The 19,868-nt window shown below is 39.8% G+C and overlaps 1 protein-coding gene across 6 annotated transcripts in view; it reads right to left on the minus strand.

Moving 5' to 3' along the window:
- LOC126456821 (CDP-diacylglycerol--glycerol-3-phosphate 3-phosphatidyltransferase, mitochondrial) overlaps positions 1–15,054 on the minus strand; it is a 123,685-nt gene extending 108,631 nt beyond the window's left edge. For 2 of the 6 annotated variants that reach the window (XM_050092618.1, XM_050092619.1), the window contains exons 1-2: positions 14,876–15,050; positions 6,954–7,164 (exon numbers count right to left, since the gene is read on the minus strand). In XM_050092618.1, the coding sequence (XP_049948575.1) occupies positions 6,954–7,164; positions 14,876–14,919 (255 nt within the window). In that variant the 5' untranslated portion in view covers positions 14,920–15,050. Of the gene's footprint in view, positions 1–6,953; positions 7,165–14,875 lie in introns of those variants that run through there. The other 4 variants (XM_050092620.1, XM_050092622.1, XM_050092621.1 and 1 more) reach the window with 4 other exon arrangements.
- Between the last annotated feature and the right edge of the window lie 4,814 nt (positions 15,055–19,868).

Here is a 19,868-nt window from a genome sequence, read left to right on the forward strand (position 1 = left end):
CGTGGCTGCCCAGAACACCAGATTTAACTCCTATGGACTATTGCTTGTGGGGTAGCATGCAAAGTTCAACCTACAAGTTTCCTGTAGGGACAGAGGAAGATCTGCTGGCACAAGTTCTGGCCACTGCACTAGAAACTAAAGAGGCACCGGGTGGCATGGTGAGTGTGTATCAGAACATGCTTCATAGGTACACTGTCTGTAACAGCATTGGTGGTCGCCACATCAAGCCACCGTTGTAATGCATCAGTACTGTTCTGCACATACCATAAGCTGGGTTCTTTTTTGTTTTGAAATACTGTAAACACAATGTTTAAGCATTAATACAAACAAATGAACTTCAGTAATAAATGGGTTTTTTTATGTTTCCTTTCGAATTGTTGCCTGCTAATGTACTGCGTCATGTCTAATTCCTAAAGCAGAAATGGACGAGTTAAACATCTGAATTGAAACCATCGTAGAAAGGGAATGGTACATTTCCGGATGTAGGTTCCTATTCACCAAGCGCCCTGTTATTGGTCACGTACTGCACACATAATGGTTATTCACTCGGATCTCTGATGTGATGTAAGAGAGAGCCTGAAGACCCTGATTTTGTCAAGTTAAATACTTGCATAAATAAATAAAATATGGGTCTAGCACAAAGTCTGATGGTACATGGTGCCACTGGGTATGCAACATGATTGCCTCTGGTTCACATAGCTTATAATTTGTACAACAACCAATAGGTTTTTGATGTGTTATGGCTGGTGGCAATGCCCATCTTCAAGCATTTCTAAAAGATAATGCAAGACGGCACAAAGGACATTCGAATGTTTACCTGGTCAGCACTGTCTCTAGATCTCTCACCCAATGAAAACATCTCATCATGGGTTGCTGAGAGACTGGCACATCACCATTCACCAGCCACTATCATTGATGAACTTTGGCACTGACAAGGAAACCTCCCCATCACACCCCCCTCAGATTCAGTTATAAGTTGGCACAGGGACAGGCCTTGAAAAACTGAACACAGATCAATCAAGAAAACAGGAAGAAGTTGTGTGGAACTATGAAAAAAATAAGCAAAATATACAAACTGAGTAGTCCATGCGCAAGGTAAGCAACATCAAGGAAAGTGTGAGCTTACGAGCGCCATGGTCCCGTGGTTAACGTGAGAAGCTGCGGAACGAGAGGTCCTTGGTTCAAATCCTCTCTCGAGTGAAAAGTTTAATTTTTTATTTTCAGACAATTATCAAAGTTCAGGCACTCACCCATAATCAACTTCGCTCTCCAAAATTCCAGGCCATGTTCAGATTTGCTTGGACATATGCAGGATTTGATGGTCTACACACAGAAACATTTGAAAACATAAAAAACATATGTTTTGACAGAGCACTGGGAAAACCGTGCAACTGTGAAACTGTTGCATTCATTTGTTGCAGGTTATCTGACAAACTCTTATGTTTTCATCACTTTTTTGTGAGTGATTATCACATCCACAAGAAAACCTAAATCGGGAAAGGTAGAATCTTTTTACCCATTCGCCAAGTGTGCAATTTAGGTGGGTTGACAACATAGTCCTCTCATGTGACGCACATGCTGTCAGCAGTGTCGTATAGAATATATCAGATGCATTTTCCTGTGGAGGAATCAGTTGACCTATGACCTTGCGATCAAATGTTTTCGGTTCCTATTGGAGAGGCATGTCCTTTTGTCTACTAATCGCATGGTTTTGCGGTGCGGTCGCAAAACACAGACACTAAACTTATTACAGTGAACAGAGATGTCAATGAACGAACGAGCAGATCATAACTTTGCGAAAATAAAGAAAGTAAAATTTTCACTCGAGGGAAGACTCGAACCAAGGACATCTCGTTCTGCAGCTGCTCACTCTAACCACACGACCACGGCGCTCCTCAGCTCACATTGCCCTTGATGTTGCCTTTATCTTGCGCATGGACTACTCAGTTTGTATATTTTGCTTATTTTTTCATAGTTCCACACAACTACTTCCTGTTTTCTCGATTGATCTGTGTTCAGTTTTTCAAGGCCTATCCACTGTGTCAATTTATAACTAAATCTGAGGGGGGTGCAATGGGAAGGTTCCCTTGTGAGTTTAAGAAGTATGGAATGACGTACCAGTATCACTCAGTTCATCTTAGTGCCCAGCTGGGTTATCGATATTGTTGTCGCCAGAGGTGACAGACCTGTGTACTAAATTTCACACCTGTATATCCCCAATAACCTTCAGATTTGCAAAGATATTCTTCCTACTATACTGTATAAGCATGACAACTGAATTTTCATTATTTGCTTTCGTTCCTGATTTTTTAATTTTATTAATTTTAATGGCTACTCGTGTACTTTATTTACTTTAGTTGCAGTGCTCCAGAGAATAATTCTATTAAGAAAACCAGGAGAGAACACATGTAAAATAAGACAACGCTCCTGTTATGAGGATAACACTGTGAGAGATACTGCTTCGAGCAGAAAAACTAAGTTTCTTGAATAATTTATCAATGTGTTGAATCAGGTTCAGTTTGTTATCCAGTTTGACCAAAAAGAAGTTTAGGTTCAGTATTTCGTTTAGTGTTTAACCATTAATGTCTAATTTTGATTCTAGCAGATTTGTCCTTGCTCATTTGAAATTGATTAATGTGAGATTGTGAGATTAAGACTTAAACTGTTACCTCTAAACTAGTTGCATGGTGTTTAGCAATCACTGGAGATGGCTCTGGTACATTGAGTTTAGACCTTGATTAGTACAACTAATTAGACCAAAAACCAAATGAGTAAAAATAAATATTTGAATTTTTTCAAGAAACATATCGGATTTCAGTACTAGTAGTAGTAGTAGTAGCAGCAGCAGCAGCAGCAGCAGCAGCAGCAGCATGTTCCATGAGATATTATGTCTCAAATTATTGAGTGCTGCATGTTTGTTAAAAGACCTATAACAGACAAGAGTCCTATAGTTTGTATTATTTTGAGGGTATTTCCAAGTTTGCTATGCAATTTATTTCCAAGATGACTTCATTGTTTCTTACTGATCTTCAAAACTGTAATTTCTTGTTACAGTGTTGTTACAAAGCTCATGTAACAATGAATCCTGAATTAATTCTCATATGCTATGAAAGCAAGGGGAAACTACAGTCAGAATTTTTCCCAAGGGCATGCAGCTTTACTGTATGATTAAATGATGATGTCGACCTCTTGAGTAAAATATTCCGGAGGTAAAATAGTCCCCCATTCGGATCTCCGGGCGGAGACTACTCAAGAGGACGTTGTTATCAGGAGAAAGAAAACTGGCGTTCTACGGATCGGAGTGTGGAATGTCAGATCCCTTAATCGGGCATGTAAGTTAGAAAATTTAAAAAGGGAAATGGATAGGTTAAAGTTAGATATAGTGGGAATTAGTGAAGTTCGGTGGCAAGAGGAACAAGACTTTTGGTCAGGTGAATACAGGGTTATAAATAGAAAATCAAATAGGGGTAACGCAGGAGTAGGTTTAATAATGAATAAAAAAATAGGAGTACGGGTAAGCTACTACAAATATAAAAGAAATTATTCAGGTAGTGAAGGGAGACGAAAATTTAATAGTCATGGGTGACTGGAATTATAAAAGGAAAAGGGAGAGAAGGAAACATAGTAAGTCAATATGGATTGGGGCTAAGAAATGAAAGAGGAAGCAGCCTGGTAGAATTCTGCGCAGAGCATAACTTAATCATAGCTAACACTTGGTTTAAGAATCATGAAAGAAGGTTGTATACATGGAAGAACCCTGGAAATACTAAAAGGTATCAGATAGATTATATAATGGTAAGACAGAGATTTAGGAACCAGGTTTTAAATTGTAAGACATTTCCAGGGGCAGATGTGTACACTGACCACAATCTATTGGTTATGAACTGCAGATTAAAACTGAAGAAACTGCAAAAAGGTGGGAATTTAAGGAGATAGGACATGGATAAACTGAAAGACCCAGAGGTTGTACAGAGTTTCAGGGAGAGCACAAGGGAACAATTGACAGGAATGGGGGAAAGAAATACAGTAGAAGAAGAACGGGTTACTTTGAGGGATGAAATAGTGAAGGCAGCAGAGGATCAAGTAGGTACAAAGACAAGGGCTAGTAGAAATCCTTGGGTAACAGACGAAATATTGAATTTAATTGATGAAAGGAGAAAATATAAAAAAGCAGTAAATGAAGCAGGCAAAAAGGAATACAAATGTCTCTAACATGAGATCATCATGAAGTGCAAAATGGCTAAGCAGGGATGGCTAGAGGACAAATGTAAGGATGTAGAGGCTTATCTCACTAGGGGTAAGATAGATACTGCCTACAGGAAAATTAAAGAGACCTTTGGAGAAAAGAGAACAATTTGCATGAATATCAAGAGCTCTGATGGAAACCCAGTTCTAAGCAAAGAAGGGAAAGCAGAAACATGGAAGGAGTGTATAGAGGGTCTATACAAGGGCGATGTACTTGAGGACAATATTATGGAAATGGAAGAGGATGTAGATGAATATGAAATGGGAGATATGATACTGCATGAAGAGTTTGACAGAGCACTCAAAGACCTGAGTCGAAACAAGGCCCCAGGAGTAGACAACATTCCATTAGAACTACTGACAAACTTGGGAGAGCCAGTCCTGACAAAACTCTACCATCTGGTGAGCAAGATGAATGAGACAGGTGAAATACCCTCAGAGTTTAAGAAGAATATAATCATTCCAATCCCAAAGAAAGCAGGTGTTGACAAATGTGAAAATTACCGAACTATCAGTTTAATAAGTCACAGGTGCAAAATTCTAACACGAATTCTTTACAGACGAATGGAAAAACTGGTAGAAGCTGACCTCGGGGAAGGTCAGTTTGGATTCCGTAGAAACGTTGGAACATGTGAGGCAATACTGACCTTACCACTTATCTTAGAAGAAAGATTAAGGAAAGGCAAACCTATGCTTCTAGCATTTGTAGACTTAGAGAAAGCTTTTGACAATGTTGACTGGAATACTCTCCTTCAAATTCTGAAGGTTGCAGGGGTAAAATACAGGGAGCGAAAGGCTATTTACAATTTGTACAGAAACCAGATGGCAGTTATAAGAGTCAAGAATCATGAAAGGGAAGCCGTGGTTGGAATGGGAGTGAGACAGGGTTGTAGCCTCTCCCCGATGTTATTCAATCTGTATATTGAGCAAGGAATAAAGGAAACAAAGGAAAAGTTCGGAGTAGGTATTAAAATCCATGGAGAAGAAATAAAAACCTTGAGGTTCGCCGATGACATTGTAATTCTATCAGAGACAGCAAAGGACTTGGAAGAGCAGTTGAACGGAAGGGACAGTGTCTTGAAAGGAGGGTATACATCAACAAAAGCAAAACGAGGATAATGGAATGTACTCGAGTTAATTCGTGTCATGCTGAGGGAATTAGATTAGGAAATGAGTCACTTAAAGTAGTAAAGGAGTTTTGCTATTTGGGGAGCAACATAACTGATGATGGTCGAAGTAGAGAGGATATAAAATGTAGACTGGCAATGGCAAGGAAAGCGTTTCTGAAGAAGAAAAATTTGTTAATGTCGAATATAGATTTAAATGTCAGGAAGTCGTTTCTGAAAGCATTTGTATGGAGTGTAGCTATGTATGGAAGTGAAATGTGGACGATAAATAGTTTAGGCAAGAAGAGAATAGAAGCTTTCAAAATGTGGTGCTACAGAAGAATGTTGAAGATTAGATGGGTAGATCACACAACTAATGAGGAGGTATTGAATAGAATTCGGAAGAAGAGGAGCTTGTGGCACAACTTGACTAGAAGAAGGGATCGGTTGGTAGGACATATTCTGAGACATCAAGGGATCACACATTTAGCATTGGAGGGCAGCGTGGAGGGTAAAAATCGTAGAGGGAGACCAAGAGATGAATACACTGAGCAAATTCTGAAGGATGTAGGCTGCAGTAGGTACTGGAAGATGAAGAAGCTTGCACAGGATAGAGTAGCATGGAGAGCTGCATCAAACCAGTCTCAGGACTGAAGACCACCACCACAACAACAACAACAACAACAACAACATGCTATTACTGGCTAACAAAAATGTAGATCAGTTCCTAGAATTTATTCAGTGTCCAATGTACCGAATTTAACTGAGATTCTGTACAGAGTTGTTATACCTATGCAGTTTGAGGTAAAAATGCACTTACTGTATCTACAGCTTTTGCATTGCATGCCGATGTTGGTTGGTAACGACTCACGTGACAAAAGATGGGAACTGAATACAACAAATCATGGTTCAGATGGTAGCCATCAAGATTGCTTTTTCATAATTTATAATATGGTATTTTGTTCTATTGCATTAGAATTTAACCTCAACACCCAATATGACAAATGTATAACTCAGGCTAAACTACACATCTGTGTACGGAAACAATATTTTTGTGTTGAGATTTATTAGTTTCACCAACTCATATGCAAAACGTTACATTCCAGCACACTTAGGCCTTGGGCTACGCTTATTGGTCAGTCTATAAGCACGCCTAGTTTTTTCCCACTCACATTCAATGGCTTCACCAACTCTCAATTAAACTGTTATAATCTTTATCCAACCTAGACCTCAAGCTACAAGCCAGTCTGTAAGCACAACTCGTTTTCTTCCCACCACCCACATTGAAAACAAATGTAATCAGTTTGTATATTCTGATAATAGAAATCATTCAACAATTCTATTGGCTAATGTATACAGTCACCCCACTGGTTATGACCAACTTCAAGAACTTCCAACATCAACACGCAACACATAAGTGCACTTTTGGGAGGTTTCGTTATTTTTGTAAACTAATTAGCCCATTGTACAGACATAAACAAACACTCACTTCTCACCAATTCATTCTAATAAAAATCAAACTACAAGCAATATCTCCACTTACACAATATTACAAATCAACATTTTATTATATATTCAAACACCGACAAGTGATTACTATACCTTCTCACCATCTAATGTGAAGAATGGTGCTACAGAATGCAACCACTGAAAGGAGGAGGCACTTGTTGGAAGCTTCTGATCTGGACAAGCCATCACAATCTCTTCAGGAACAATATCTTCTGTCTTATGTCTATGAAGAAAAGAGCTCAAATGTTTTGCTGTGTATAATACTGGCAACACATTCAGATTGTTTCCACAGTCATCTGTGTATCTGTGAAAAAACATGTTGCATAAATGAAATTGTTACAACTGTAAAGACCAGTAACTCCTAAACTGTTGATATCTAAAGAAAACGGAAATGTAATCCTGAAGCTGGAAGAGAACACACAGCAAAGTAAGAAATAAATTTTAAAAAATGTGTATTGTCCATTTCAAGCTATCTTCAATTTCCTCCTCTCCAGAATGGCTTCTACAACTCAATAAACTGTACTCACAGTAGCAAAAATGCAGAGTCAACGAAACTGGGCTGTTTCTTATGGAGCAAATATTCTAACATAAATGTTAAGCACAGCTTGAACAATCAAGATTTTGAAACACTAGTTCCATGCGGAGCCTCAAACACAATTCATAGAGTGGTAACACTGCGAAAAGGGAGATGGAAGCAGAATGCATCTTATAGACATAGTAGCAATAGCAGTGCTGCCTCCTTGACAAAGTCAATGCAGGTACTTGTGCACTTTGTGAAACAATATAGGCAGCATTTGCCATGAGCTGTGATGTGACCACATGGAGGTATAGAAAGTACCCTCAGAGAGCAAAAGGCAGCTCAAATAATTGTGCCAAATCCTGATATCAGTATGACCCCAAAATGCATAATGTATTCAGAAACAGAGAACTCATTAGGCCAAAGTTTGCAAGATATTTGCCAGGGCCAAAATAATTTTATGGATCATGGCTCATTTTTTGCTCCTCCATCAGTCTCCTAACTGGTCTGATGTGCTCTGGCATGACTTCCTGTCCCATGCCAACGTCTTCATCTCAGAGTAGCAACAAACATCCTCAACCAGTTGGTGAATATTTTCCTGTCTCTAACTTCCCATACGATTTTTACTCTCTGCAACTCCCTCTAGCACCATAGAAGTTATTCCCTGATGTCTTAACACATGTCCTATCATCTTGTCACTTCTTCCTGTCAGTGTTACCCACAAATTCATTTCCTCGTCAATTCTGCAGAAAACCTCTCCACATTTACTATGTCAGTCCTCCTAATTTTCAACATCCTTCTACAGCCAACATCTCAAGGGCTTCGCAACTCTACTTTTTCAGTTTTCCCAAAGTCCAAGATTCATTCCCATACTATTTTCTGCTCTACATCAGCATTCTCAGATATTTCCTCCTCAATCTACATCTACATGGATAATCTACAAAACACAGTTAAGTGCCTGACAGAGAGTTCATCGAACACCTTCACAATTCTCTGTTATTCTAATCTTGTATAGTGTGCCGTACGAGCTCTGATTTCCATTATTTTATCATGGTGATCGTTTCTCCCTATGTAGGTCGCTGTCAACAAAATGTTTTCGCATTTGGAGGAGAAAGTTGGTGATTGGAATTTTGTGAGAAGATTCTACCACAGCGAAAAATGCCTTTGTTTTAATGATGTACACTCCAAATGCTGTACAAATTCAGTGACACTCTCTCTCCTCTATTTCACGATAACACAAAACATGCTGCCCTTCTTTGAAATTTTTGATGTATTCTGCCAATCCTATCTGGTAAGGATCCCACACTGCACAGCAGTATTCCAAAAGAGGACGGACAAGCGTAGTGTAGGCAGTCTCCTTAGTAGATCTGTTACATTTTCTAAGTGTCCTGCCAATAAAACGCAGTCTTTGGTTAGCCTTCACAACAACATTTTCTATGAATTCCTTCCAATTTAAGTTGTTCATAATTGTAATTCCTAGGTATTTGGTTGAATTTATGGTCTTTAGATTTGACTGATTTATCATATAACTGAAGTTTAACAGATTCCTTTTAGCACTCATGTGGATGACCTCACGCTTTTCGTTATTTAGAGTCAAATCACAATTTTCACACCATACAAATATCTTTTCTAAATCATTTTGCAGTTTGTTTTGATCTTCTGATGACTTTATTAGTTGATAAATGACAGTGTCCTCTGCAAACAACCTAAGATGGCTGCTCAGATTGTCTCCGTAATTGTTTATATAGATAAGGAGCAGCGAAGGGCATATAACACTAACTTGGGGAAAGCCAGAAATCACTTCTGTTTTACTCGAAGAACTTTCCATCAATTATTACAAACTATGACCTCTCCGACAGGAAATCACAAATCCAGTCACATAATTAAGACAATATTCCATAAGCACACAATTTCACTACAATCCGCTTGTGTAGTACAGTTTCAAAAGCCTTCTGGTAATACAGAAATAGGGAATCAATCTGAAATCCCTTTTCAACAGTGCTCAACATTTCATGCAAATAAAGAACTAGTTGTGTTTCACAAGAACGATGTTTTCGAAATCCATGAAATTTAAATGGCGGTTTCTTGTACCATATCTCCTGGCACTCGCAATTCACAGTCTGTCATTTTCCAACCTAACAAAGAGCTTGAGCTGTGTTACAAATTTAAGGCTGATGTTTAATACTAGTAGGCCTACATTTCTATCAGTCAGGAATGCCCTCTTTTTTTTCCTGTGTGTCTACTTTTTTATATTCTTCTTGCTTCTTCCATCACGTATTATTTTGCTTCCAAGGAAGCAGAATTCCTTCACTTCATCTAATTTGGGGTTACTAATTTTGGTGTTAAGTTTATTGCTGATCTCATTTCTGTTATTCTTTGTCTTTCTTAGATTTACCTTCAATTTATATTCTGTACACATCAGACTGTTCACGCTATTCAACAGGTGCTACCAATCATTCACCAACAATAACCATGTTGTTAGTGAATCTTATCACTGAGGCCTTTCACCTTTAGTTTTAATTCCATTCTTGAACCATTCCTTGCTTCTATGATGTGGATACTGAACAGTGGGGATGAGAGACTGTATCACTGTCTTACACCCTTTTTAATTCAATCACTTTGTTCTTGGTCTTCCATTAAATTGTTATCTGTTGGTTATTGTACATATTGTATACCATCCATTTTTTTCTAAAGCTTACATCTATTTTTAGGGGGAACTTTGTACATCTTCCATTGTCAAATGCTTTTACTAGGTCAACAAATCCTATGAATGCACCATGATTTTTCTTTAGTCTTGCTTCTGTTATCAAATGCAATGTCAAAACTGCCTCTCTGGTGCCTGTACTGTTCCTAAGGCCAAAGTAATCATCATCTAACAAAGTCTCAATTTTCTTTCCCATTCTTCTGAGTATCATTTATGTTGCCTTAGCTACCTTTGGCTCTTGATACACAGCTGAATTCAATACTTGAACTGTTCAGTAACTGTAGCAAATATGTTCCTCGTATTACATTCATTTCCTCTGGCAACTCACAATCTGATGCCTCACCCCAAACCTATCCTTAACTACAGGTATGCTAGGAGTCGGGGCGTGGAATGTCAGAAGCTTGAACGTGGTAGGGAAACTAGAAAATCTGAAGTTTCAGCTAGTAATAGCGAATACCCTGTTCAAGAATCACAAGAGGAGGACGTATACTTGGAAAAGGCCGGGAGATACGGGAAGATTTCAATTAGATTACATCATGGTCAGACAGAGATTCGGAAATCAGATACTGGACTGTAAGGCGTACCCAGGAGCAGATATAGATTCAGATCACAATATAGTAGTGATGAAGAGTAGGCTGAAGTTCAAGACATTAGTCAGGAAGAATCAATACGCAAAGAAGTGGGATACGGAAGTACTAAGGAATGACGAGATACGTTTGATGTTCTCTAACGCTATAGATACAGCAATAAGGAATAGCGCAGTAGGCAGTACAGTTGAAGAGGAATGGACATCTCTAAAAAGGGCCATCACAAAGTTGGGAAGGAAAACATAGGTACAAAGAAGGTAGCTGCGAAGAAACCATGGGTAACTGAAGATGAAAGGAGGAAGTACAAACATGTTCCGGGAAAATCAGGAATACAGAAATACAAGTCGCTGAGGAATGAAATAAATAGGAAGTGCAGGGAAGCTAAGACGAAATTGCTGCAGGAGAAATGTGAAGACATCGAAAAAGATATGATTGTCGGAAGGACAGACTCAGCATACAGGAAAGTCAAAACAACCTTTGGTGACATTACAAGCAACGGTGGTAACATTAAGAGTGCAACGGGAATTCCATTGTCAAATGCAGAGGAGAGAGCAGATAGGTGGAAAGAATACATTGAAAGCCTCTATGAGGGTGAACATTTGTCTGATGTGATAGAAGAAGAAACAGGAGTCGATTTAGAAGAGATAGGGGATCCTGTATTAGAATCGGAATTTAAAAGAGCTTTGGAGGACTTACGGTCAAATAAGGCAGAAGGGATAGATAACATTCCATCAGAATTTCTAAAATCATTGGGGGGGAGTGGCAACAAAACGACTATTCACGTTGGTGTGTAGAATATATATGAGTCTGGCGATATACCATCTGACTTTCGGAAAAGCATCATCCACACAATTCCGAAGACGGCAAGAGCTGACAAGTGCGAGAATTATCGCACAATCAGCTTAACAGCTCACGCATCGAAGCTGCTTACAAGAATAATACACAGAAGAATGGAAAAGAAAATTGAGAATGCGCTAGGTGACAATCAGTTTGGCTTTAGGAAAAGTAAAGGGACGAAAGAGGCAATTCTGATGTTACGGCTAATAATGGAAGCAAGGCTAATGAAAAATCAAGACACTTTCATAGGATTTGTCGACCTGGAAAAAGTGTTCGACAACATAAAATGGTGCAAGCTGTTCGAGATTCTGAAAAAAGTAGGGGTAAGCTATAGGGAGAGACGGGTCATATACAATATGTACAACAACCAAGAGGGAAATAAAAGAAAGGTTCTGGAGTGGAATTAAAATACAAGGTGAAAGGATATCAATGATACGATTCGCTGATGACATTGCTATCCTGAGTTAAAGTGAAGAAGAATTAAATGATCAGCTGAACGGAATGAACAGTCTAATGAGTACACAGTATGGTTTGAGAGTAAATCGGAGAAAGTTGAAGGTAATGAGTAGTAGTAGAAATGAGAACAGCGAGAAACTTAACATAAGGATTGATGGTCACGAAGTCAATGAAGTTAAGGAATTCTGCTACCTAGGCAGTAAAATAACCAATGACAGACGGAGCAAGGAGGACATCAAAAGCAGACTCGCTATGGCAAAAAAGGCATTTCTGGCCAAGAGAAGTCTACTAATATCAAATACCAGCCTTAATTTGAGGAAGAAATTTCTGAGGATGTACGTCTGGAGTACAGCATTGTATGGTAGTGAAACATGGACTGTGGGAAAACCGGAAGAGAAGAGAATCGAAGCATTTGAGATGTGGTGCTACAGACAAATGTTGAAAATTAGGTGGACTGATAAGGTAAGGAATGAGGAGGTTCTACGCAGAATCGGAAGGGAAAGGAATATGTGGAAAACACTGATAAGGAGAAGGGACAGGATGATAGGACATCTGCTAAGACATGAGGGAATGACTTCCATGGTACTAGAGGGAACTGTAGAGGGCAAAAACTGTAGAGGAAGACAGAGATTGGAATACGTCAAGCAAATAATTGAGGACATAGGTTGCAAGTGCTACTCTGAAATGAAGAGGTTAGCACAGGAAAGGAAAGGAATTCGTGGCGAGCCGCATCAAACCAGTCAGTAGAATGATGGATGAAAAAAAAAAAAAAAAAAAAAAAAAAAAAAAAAAAAAAAGCTACTTATCAATCTGTTGTCACAGTACTCATTGCGATAATTGAAATAGTGGCTTCTTGTACCACAACTGCTGGCATTGACAATTCACAGGCTGTCATTTTCCAACCTAACAAAAAGCTTGAGCTGTGTTACAAATCAGTGTCACCACAACCGCCATTCCTCAACAGTACAAACAATATTGTTGGTTGGTTGGTTGATCGATTTGGGGGAGGACGACGATCAGATTAGGGAAGGATCGGTAAGGAAACGGCCGTACCCTTTCAAAGGAACCATACCGGCGTTTGCCTGAAGCGATTTAGGGAAATCATCGAAAACCTAAATCAGAATGCCCAGACACGTGATTGAACCACCATCTTCCCAAATGCGAGTCCAGTGTGCCACCTCGCTCAGTAAAATATTGATGTCATTTTGGAGTATTTAGGTCAAACATTATAACCTAATGTAAAGTCAAACAATCTGTGAAGATTACCAAACGATTTCAGTTTCAGCTCTCATCACTTTTCTAACCTCTTGCTGACTATCTAATGCTATGCTCCAACTGCATACACAGAATACACATTAACCTGTGTACTTTGGAAGAAAAGTGCTCTTGCTGGGTGGCACTTTCCCTGTTCAAGACTTCAGCTAAAGCAGTGACTGTAAAACAGATCCTGTACAAACATCAGAGATGATGATGATGATGATGATGATTATGATGGGTGAACACTGAGTGTACCTTCTAAGTGCTATTGATAATATTGTAAAAGTTGTGCGTTGTCCCCTCCCCCCTTTTGCATTTTTCAATATGGTGCAGATGTAAACACTAGGCTTCACTACTGATCAGACTGTAACCATAATTACATTTTATGCTTCGCCAACTATTGACCAAATTGCCACCTTGCACCCTAACGTAGACCTCAGGCTGCACCACATATCAGTGTGTTACCACAACCAAGATTTCAGAGGGAACTGAAAATTCAATTCACGCTTGCCTAATTTGATCCAAGTTTGTAGATGTTTTATTTAGGTTTCATTTATACTTGTAATGCATCTGAAATGTCTTATACTACTGTGCTGAATGTTCAAATGAAAAATAAATAAAACTGTTATAAATGCAAAGTATATTACAGGCGATTATTTTTTTTTTCTTCAAATGACCTGTGCTACAGATCAGTCTGTCATCACAACAACGTTTTTTTTTTGCATCCCATTCAATGGCTTCACGAACTCACAACCAAATTATTACCTTCCAACCTAACCTATACCTTGGACTAAACGACCAGATCAACTATCACAACCAGATTGTATTGTTTTCATATTTTTTGTCTATTCCAACTAGCAACAAAGTTGAATATATGAACGAAAAGGTGGCATGACAGCAGCCATTAGCATTATGTCACAAGTCAAAGCTGACAACTCTGATCAAACATTCCTCTTGACCACAGTATTTTATGTATGCTTGCCAAAGGCTGATATATATATAATGATAAGCGTTATGCATACAACCAGACAAAGTGAAGTACCAAAATTGTTTGTCGAATTTCTCACTATCAAAAATCTACATTATGCTCTAATGGAAGATTAGAAAAATCACACCAGGAAACCATGGCAAGAAATTATAATGTGTGAAATTGCAAATTATAATAATTGAAGAAGTCTTGAAGACAATGTGAGCGATGGATAAAGGGCAGAAGATGATGAATAAAACAAGAATACGAACAAATAAAAGGAGCGGCAGAATGTTTAATAGTTTCACTGAAAATACATGGATCGTTGAAAACTATAACAAATTATATAGCCTATGTAGTTCTCTGTAAAGTTGCACAGTCATCGATACAATGAAGGTGTCGCCTCGAGTCAATGTCAAATTTAACAGACTATTATCATCTGATACTAGAGGCAACCAGAACATGGACTACTGTGTGATAGCTGCCATACAACACCGAAAACCAAATAACGCACGTTCAGTTCTTTGCGATATGTGAGAACACGAAACGGTGTGCTAGCAGAGAATATCTACGTAAACTTTGGAAGATAAGCGTTTAACACCCAACCGAGGAGGGAATCAAAATAATGTACGTTTGCTAATACTTTATAACATTGCCTTCAAATTCGTTAGCTATAAAACAAAAACTTACCGACGAATGCCAATACACACGATCTTATGAAATAAATGAGCCATTCTTGTTATATTTATCACATGGCTACCATCTGAATGTAAAAAATCTTCAGCAACGATTCTCACGTGCAATCGTGCAGACGCAAATTGACAGTAAACATTGGATCAAAGCTACGATAATGCACAAGTAAATCCTCTCTCCATAGGCAACGAAAACTTGCACAAGTATTGCCCCGCCATAGCAATGGTCAGTCATCTAACCTGTGGGAACACCTTACTGACTCACTGTCACGCAAGCAAGCCTGACAAAAAAGTTAACTGCCATTCAGCTATAAAGGCCAGTCTATACACACCAAACTGTCTGCGCAAATATCTGTGCACATCGTATCTACGTAGACGGGTCGTAACGCACTGAGCGAAATTTTACGCAGCAGTCACATGTGCTCTAACATGGAAGTTGGAGTTGGAGGTTTGAACTAAGTTGCTCAAACTAGTCAACTCAAAACACGTCTGTTCAGACAAATCGTAGCGTGTGGACTGGAAATCGTCGTGAATCTTGCACACGTCTGATCAGTACAAGTGTTTCTCTTTGCGAGCATATTTAATTCTGGAACGACCAATATGCGTCAGCAGCGCTTTAGAGAGTTAATCGCTAAATATATTCAAGTACACTGCCTGGCAAAGAAAGTAAAGCATCCAGAAGCGGAGGTGATAACAAAATGAAACTTCAGTGTCGAGAGACGTTTAATAACTTGGCAATATGAGTTCCTTGATCAGTATGACGTTGTACCCTCTCTGACCTGGTTGCATGCATTAATTCGATTGAGAAGGTAGCCGTAAAAACTTGTATTCTCTCACGAAGCAAAGCGGCCCACAACTGTTGTAACTGGTCAATGATATCCTGGATACTGACACTCATATGGAGCTGATGTCAGAGCTAGTCCCACACATGTTTTATCACAGACGGATCTGGGATCTTGCTAACCATGCTAGTACGTCAGCATAATGCAGAATTCATAGACACATGTGTTATGTATGAATGAACGTTGTCCTCTTGAAAAGTGTCAATATGATACTTGTACATGACAGGTTACACATGAGGTGCATCCTGCTCATCACCTACCATTGTGCCATCAGAATTTCCTCGTCACTCTTAACCATGACTTGAGCCATACTCGATGGCTCCCCATACCAAGACATCGGGGGCAACACTGCTGTGTCTCTCTAAAACAATGGAAAAATGGGACCTCTCCCCAGGTCATCACAATATTCCCCAATGATGGTCATCTGGGGTAGTGCAGAACGCAATGCTGAATACAGTGCAATGCCATTCATCAACAGTCCATGCTTCCTGGTCATGGCACCACTCTAAATGCTGCTGGCTGTGTTGTGGCGCTAATAGCATCGTATGTATGGAACAGTAATTCCCTGGTAGGGCCACTGCTAGTCTCCAACCAGTGGTGGAGAATAACACAAAATGTTGCAGGGAGCCCACATTTATATGCAGGTGGCAGGGGCAGATGTGAAGGGGTCAAGTGAGCTTGGTGCACAATATGTCAGTCCTCCCTAGTGACAGTCAGCCGTAATCAACTGAAACCCTAATGGTGTGTATACCTGCCATCACATTTCCATATAGTCCAACATCGAGTCACTGTCTCATGAGAGTGAACCATAAATCTCGATATTGCTTGATTCAACCAGCGGGGCAAATGGAGCCCCAATATGAGGCCCCTTTCAGATTCTGTCAGGTGCTGACAACTCTGTCCCACGAGAGTACACAGCAGCTCTGTGTCCTTCACAGTGACCACTCAACACCTGACACTGCGCACGTCCCTAATATTGTACCGCAAATTCGGAAATGAAAAGTGCTGTTGACGTGCGGTTTTCACAAATGATATGGTAGCCAAGGGCTCACGTTGTTAGCCAATATCATATTGTAATAATACTTCGAAAGTGTAATTTTTTGTGCAAACATACGTGTACCCTAGGTACAATGTTGTTATGTTTGCTTACATGTGAGTGTTTACTCTTTGAGTGAATTGCGATGTGCTAGTCAGTCAGTGTGGACTGCTCAAGGAGTAAGTCATGAATGGGCGACGGTATTTACCAATGCAGAAAAAGCTGATATGCTCATGGGGTATGGAGAGTGTAGGAAGAATGTAGTTAGTTCCTGTACAGTGTATTTGGTAAGATATCCAAATCGACATTAATCATCTGAGCAATTCTATATGGAATTCTTCAAACACATAAGTGAAAGTTTAGCGCAACACCTAGACAATATAACAGAAGGAAACAAGTTACGACAAAAGACAGAGAAATTACATTCTTGACCCTCACATTACCTCCTGTGCAATCACACAAGAAAGTGGCATGAGTCAGGCAAGTGTCCTATGCATTCTCCATCGATATAGGTTCCGTCCCAATTACAACTCTCTCCATCAAGAGCTGCATAGAAACGATTATGAGAATAATGTTAAATTCTGTTTATGGGCACTAAGACAGGATACTTCAGATGTATCATGTATCTTGTTTAGTGATGAAACCACATTTACCATAAATGCTCAGGTAAACCACTGAAACATGCACTATTGATCTCCATTGGCTTCGTCACGTGGAAAATCAGCGTCCATGGAGTGTAAATGTGTGGTATGGTATAATGAACCATAAGTTCGTTGGCCTGATTTTCATAGAAGGAACAGTGAAAGCAAAAAATTATTGCAGACTTCTAACAGCCTATCTTCCGAGGATACCAGAAGACATCGCTCGGCAGAATAGGTGAAAACTGTGGAACCAAAATCATGGCTGTCCAGCCCGTAGTGCAAGAAGTACTGCAGTATGTCACCACGAATTGTTTCCAAATCATTGGACTGGACGCAAGAACCTATACCTTGGCCGAGTCATTGTCTGGACTTGACACCTGTAGACTTTTTTCTGTGGGGAGGGCTGAAAGACGTTGTCTACAAGAACATACAAGTTATACCTGATGATATACAAATATGCATTACTACAGCCTGTTCAAACATCTCCATTTAAATGCTAACCATTTGTAGCAGTCACTCAATACGAGGCTGGAAGCATGTATTGACGCTGCCAGTTGTCATTTTGAACCAGCCTGTGATGGTCAATTGTCTCGTTACTGATCAGAATCATCGCAACTAGTCTATGCACATATGTTGTTCTTTAGTATGTAGTACCACAGGTACTGTACAACTGTGAGCGTGGGAACTTTTCAAATTGTGGTTTATTGTAAAAGAGTCCCACTAGACTCCTGCAACAAACACCACTGACATTCTCATACATTCTCATTTACCTTACTTTTGGTGTGTTAATGTCAATAGGCATTACCGAGCGAGGTGGCGCGGTGGTTAGCACACTGGACTCGCATTTGGGGGGGCGATGGTTCAATCCCACGTCGGGCCATCCTGATTTAGGTTTCCGTGATTTCCCTAAGTCGCTCCAAGCAAATTCTGGGATGATTCATTTCAAAGGACATGGCCAACTTCCTTCACCATCCTTCCCTAATCCGATGAGACCGATGACCTCTCTGTCTAGTCTCCTCCCCCAAAACAACCCAAACACACTCAACAGGCATTGCTATATTTAGAAAAGTGTATGTCTAAATACAAAATACACTTTCTAAGTGTTATTACAATTTGTTTATTGACTGACAGTACGAACCTCTGACTACCAATCATTCTGCGAAAACTGCACATCAATAGCACTTGCCATTTCCGCAGTATTTGTGGTGCAACTTTTAGGTTGGTTGACTTGCAGGAAGGGACCAAACAGCGAGGTCATCGGTACCATCAGATTAGGAAAGGATGGGGAAGGAAGTCGGCCATGTCTTTTCAAAGGAACCACTCCAGGATTAGCCTGAAGCGATTTAGGGAAATCGCAGAAAACCTAGATCAGGATGGCCGGACGGGGGTTTGAACCGTCGTCCTCACGAATGCGAGTCCAGGTGTGCTAATCATTGCGTCAGCTTGCTCCGTTAAATTTTAGGTAATTAACCCTGTATACCCTTCCAGTCCTGGTAACAACACTTAACACACAGAAAACTAACGCTTTCTGTTGGTCATTCTAACTGTCACAGAGAACTGCGACTTTAATCACTTAATTACCCGCTGATAATGGTGTGTAGGTGTACTAAGTTACACTAATATCCCCCCCCCCCCCCCATGTCTTCTGGGTGCTTCACTTTTTTTGTGAGACAGTGTGTGTAGGTGTCACATACGTTCGTGGAAAGTTAAGGGCGAAGTGCAAAGAGATCGCCTTAAGAAGGCAGTTGCTTATAAAGAAAAGCTAAGAACACTTGACACTGCGGCAAACAGATAAACGGAAATAAAAACAGATTCTTTATGGAACATTTATTGCAAAAAGTTAAACAAAGGAACGCAAACTATTCGACCTAGTGCTGTATAACCAAATATGTAAGCCAAGTTCGTGGTATGTCGACCTCCAGTGATTTCTGATCTGTCTAGATATAGGGAGAGTCAGTAGAAATACGATTGGGGACGAGACTGGACAGGTAGTTTCACAGAAAATGAATTATTATGACCGCCAATAGATATTTGTATGCCCTGTGACCAATCGCAAATAATTTCACCAGTCGTTACTGTATCTCACGACGTAAATTAGTGTGTGTAAGTTACCGTCGCTTATCTTCACTGTTAAGGTCATTCTTGCCGTTTCTATAACGTAGTGGGTTTCTTTCTTTGTTTCTTTTTCTGCAAAAACTGTTATAGATCACAGATCACAGAAAAATTTTGTGCGTTACAAGCTAGGTGCTGATCTGAAAACCTTTTGTGAGAATGTGGCGGATTGTCGTTGAAATTTCTTGCCTAGTTGGACAGATAGTAGGCCTACCATAAACTGATAGTGTGTCGCGTGTGCGCACGAGACTTGTGGCGATTTTTTTGCATGCACAATGAACATTCTGCATAGATACTTGCGCAAACAGGTAGTTTGTGTTTACATCTGTGGTCAGAGCGAAGAGCGCGATCGGTGTTTTG

This window comes from Schistocerca serialis, chromosome 2, assembly GCF_023864345.2.
Source record: "Schistocerca serialis cubense isolate TAMUIC-IGC-003099 chromosome 2, iqSchSeri2.2, whole genome shotgun sequence".
NCBI lineage: Eukaryota > Metazoa > Arthropoda > Insecta > Orthoptera > Acrididae > Schistocerca > Schistocerca serialis.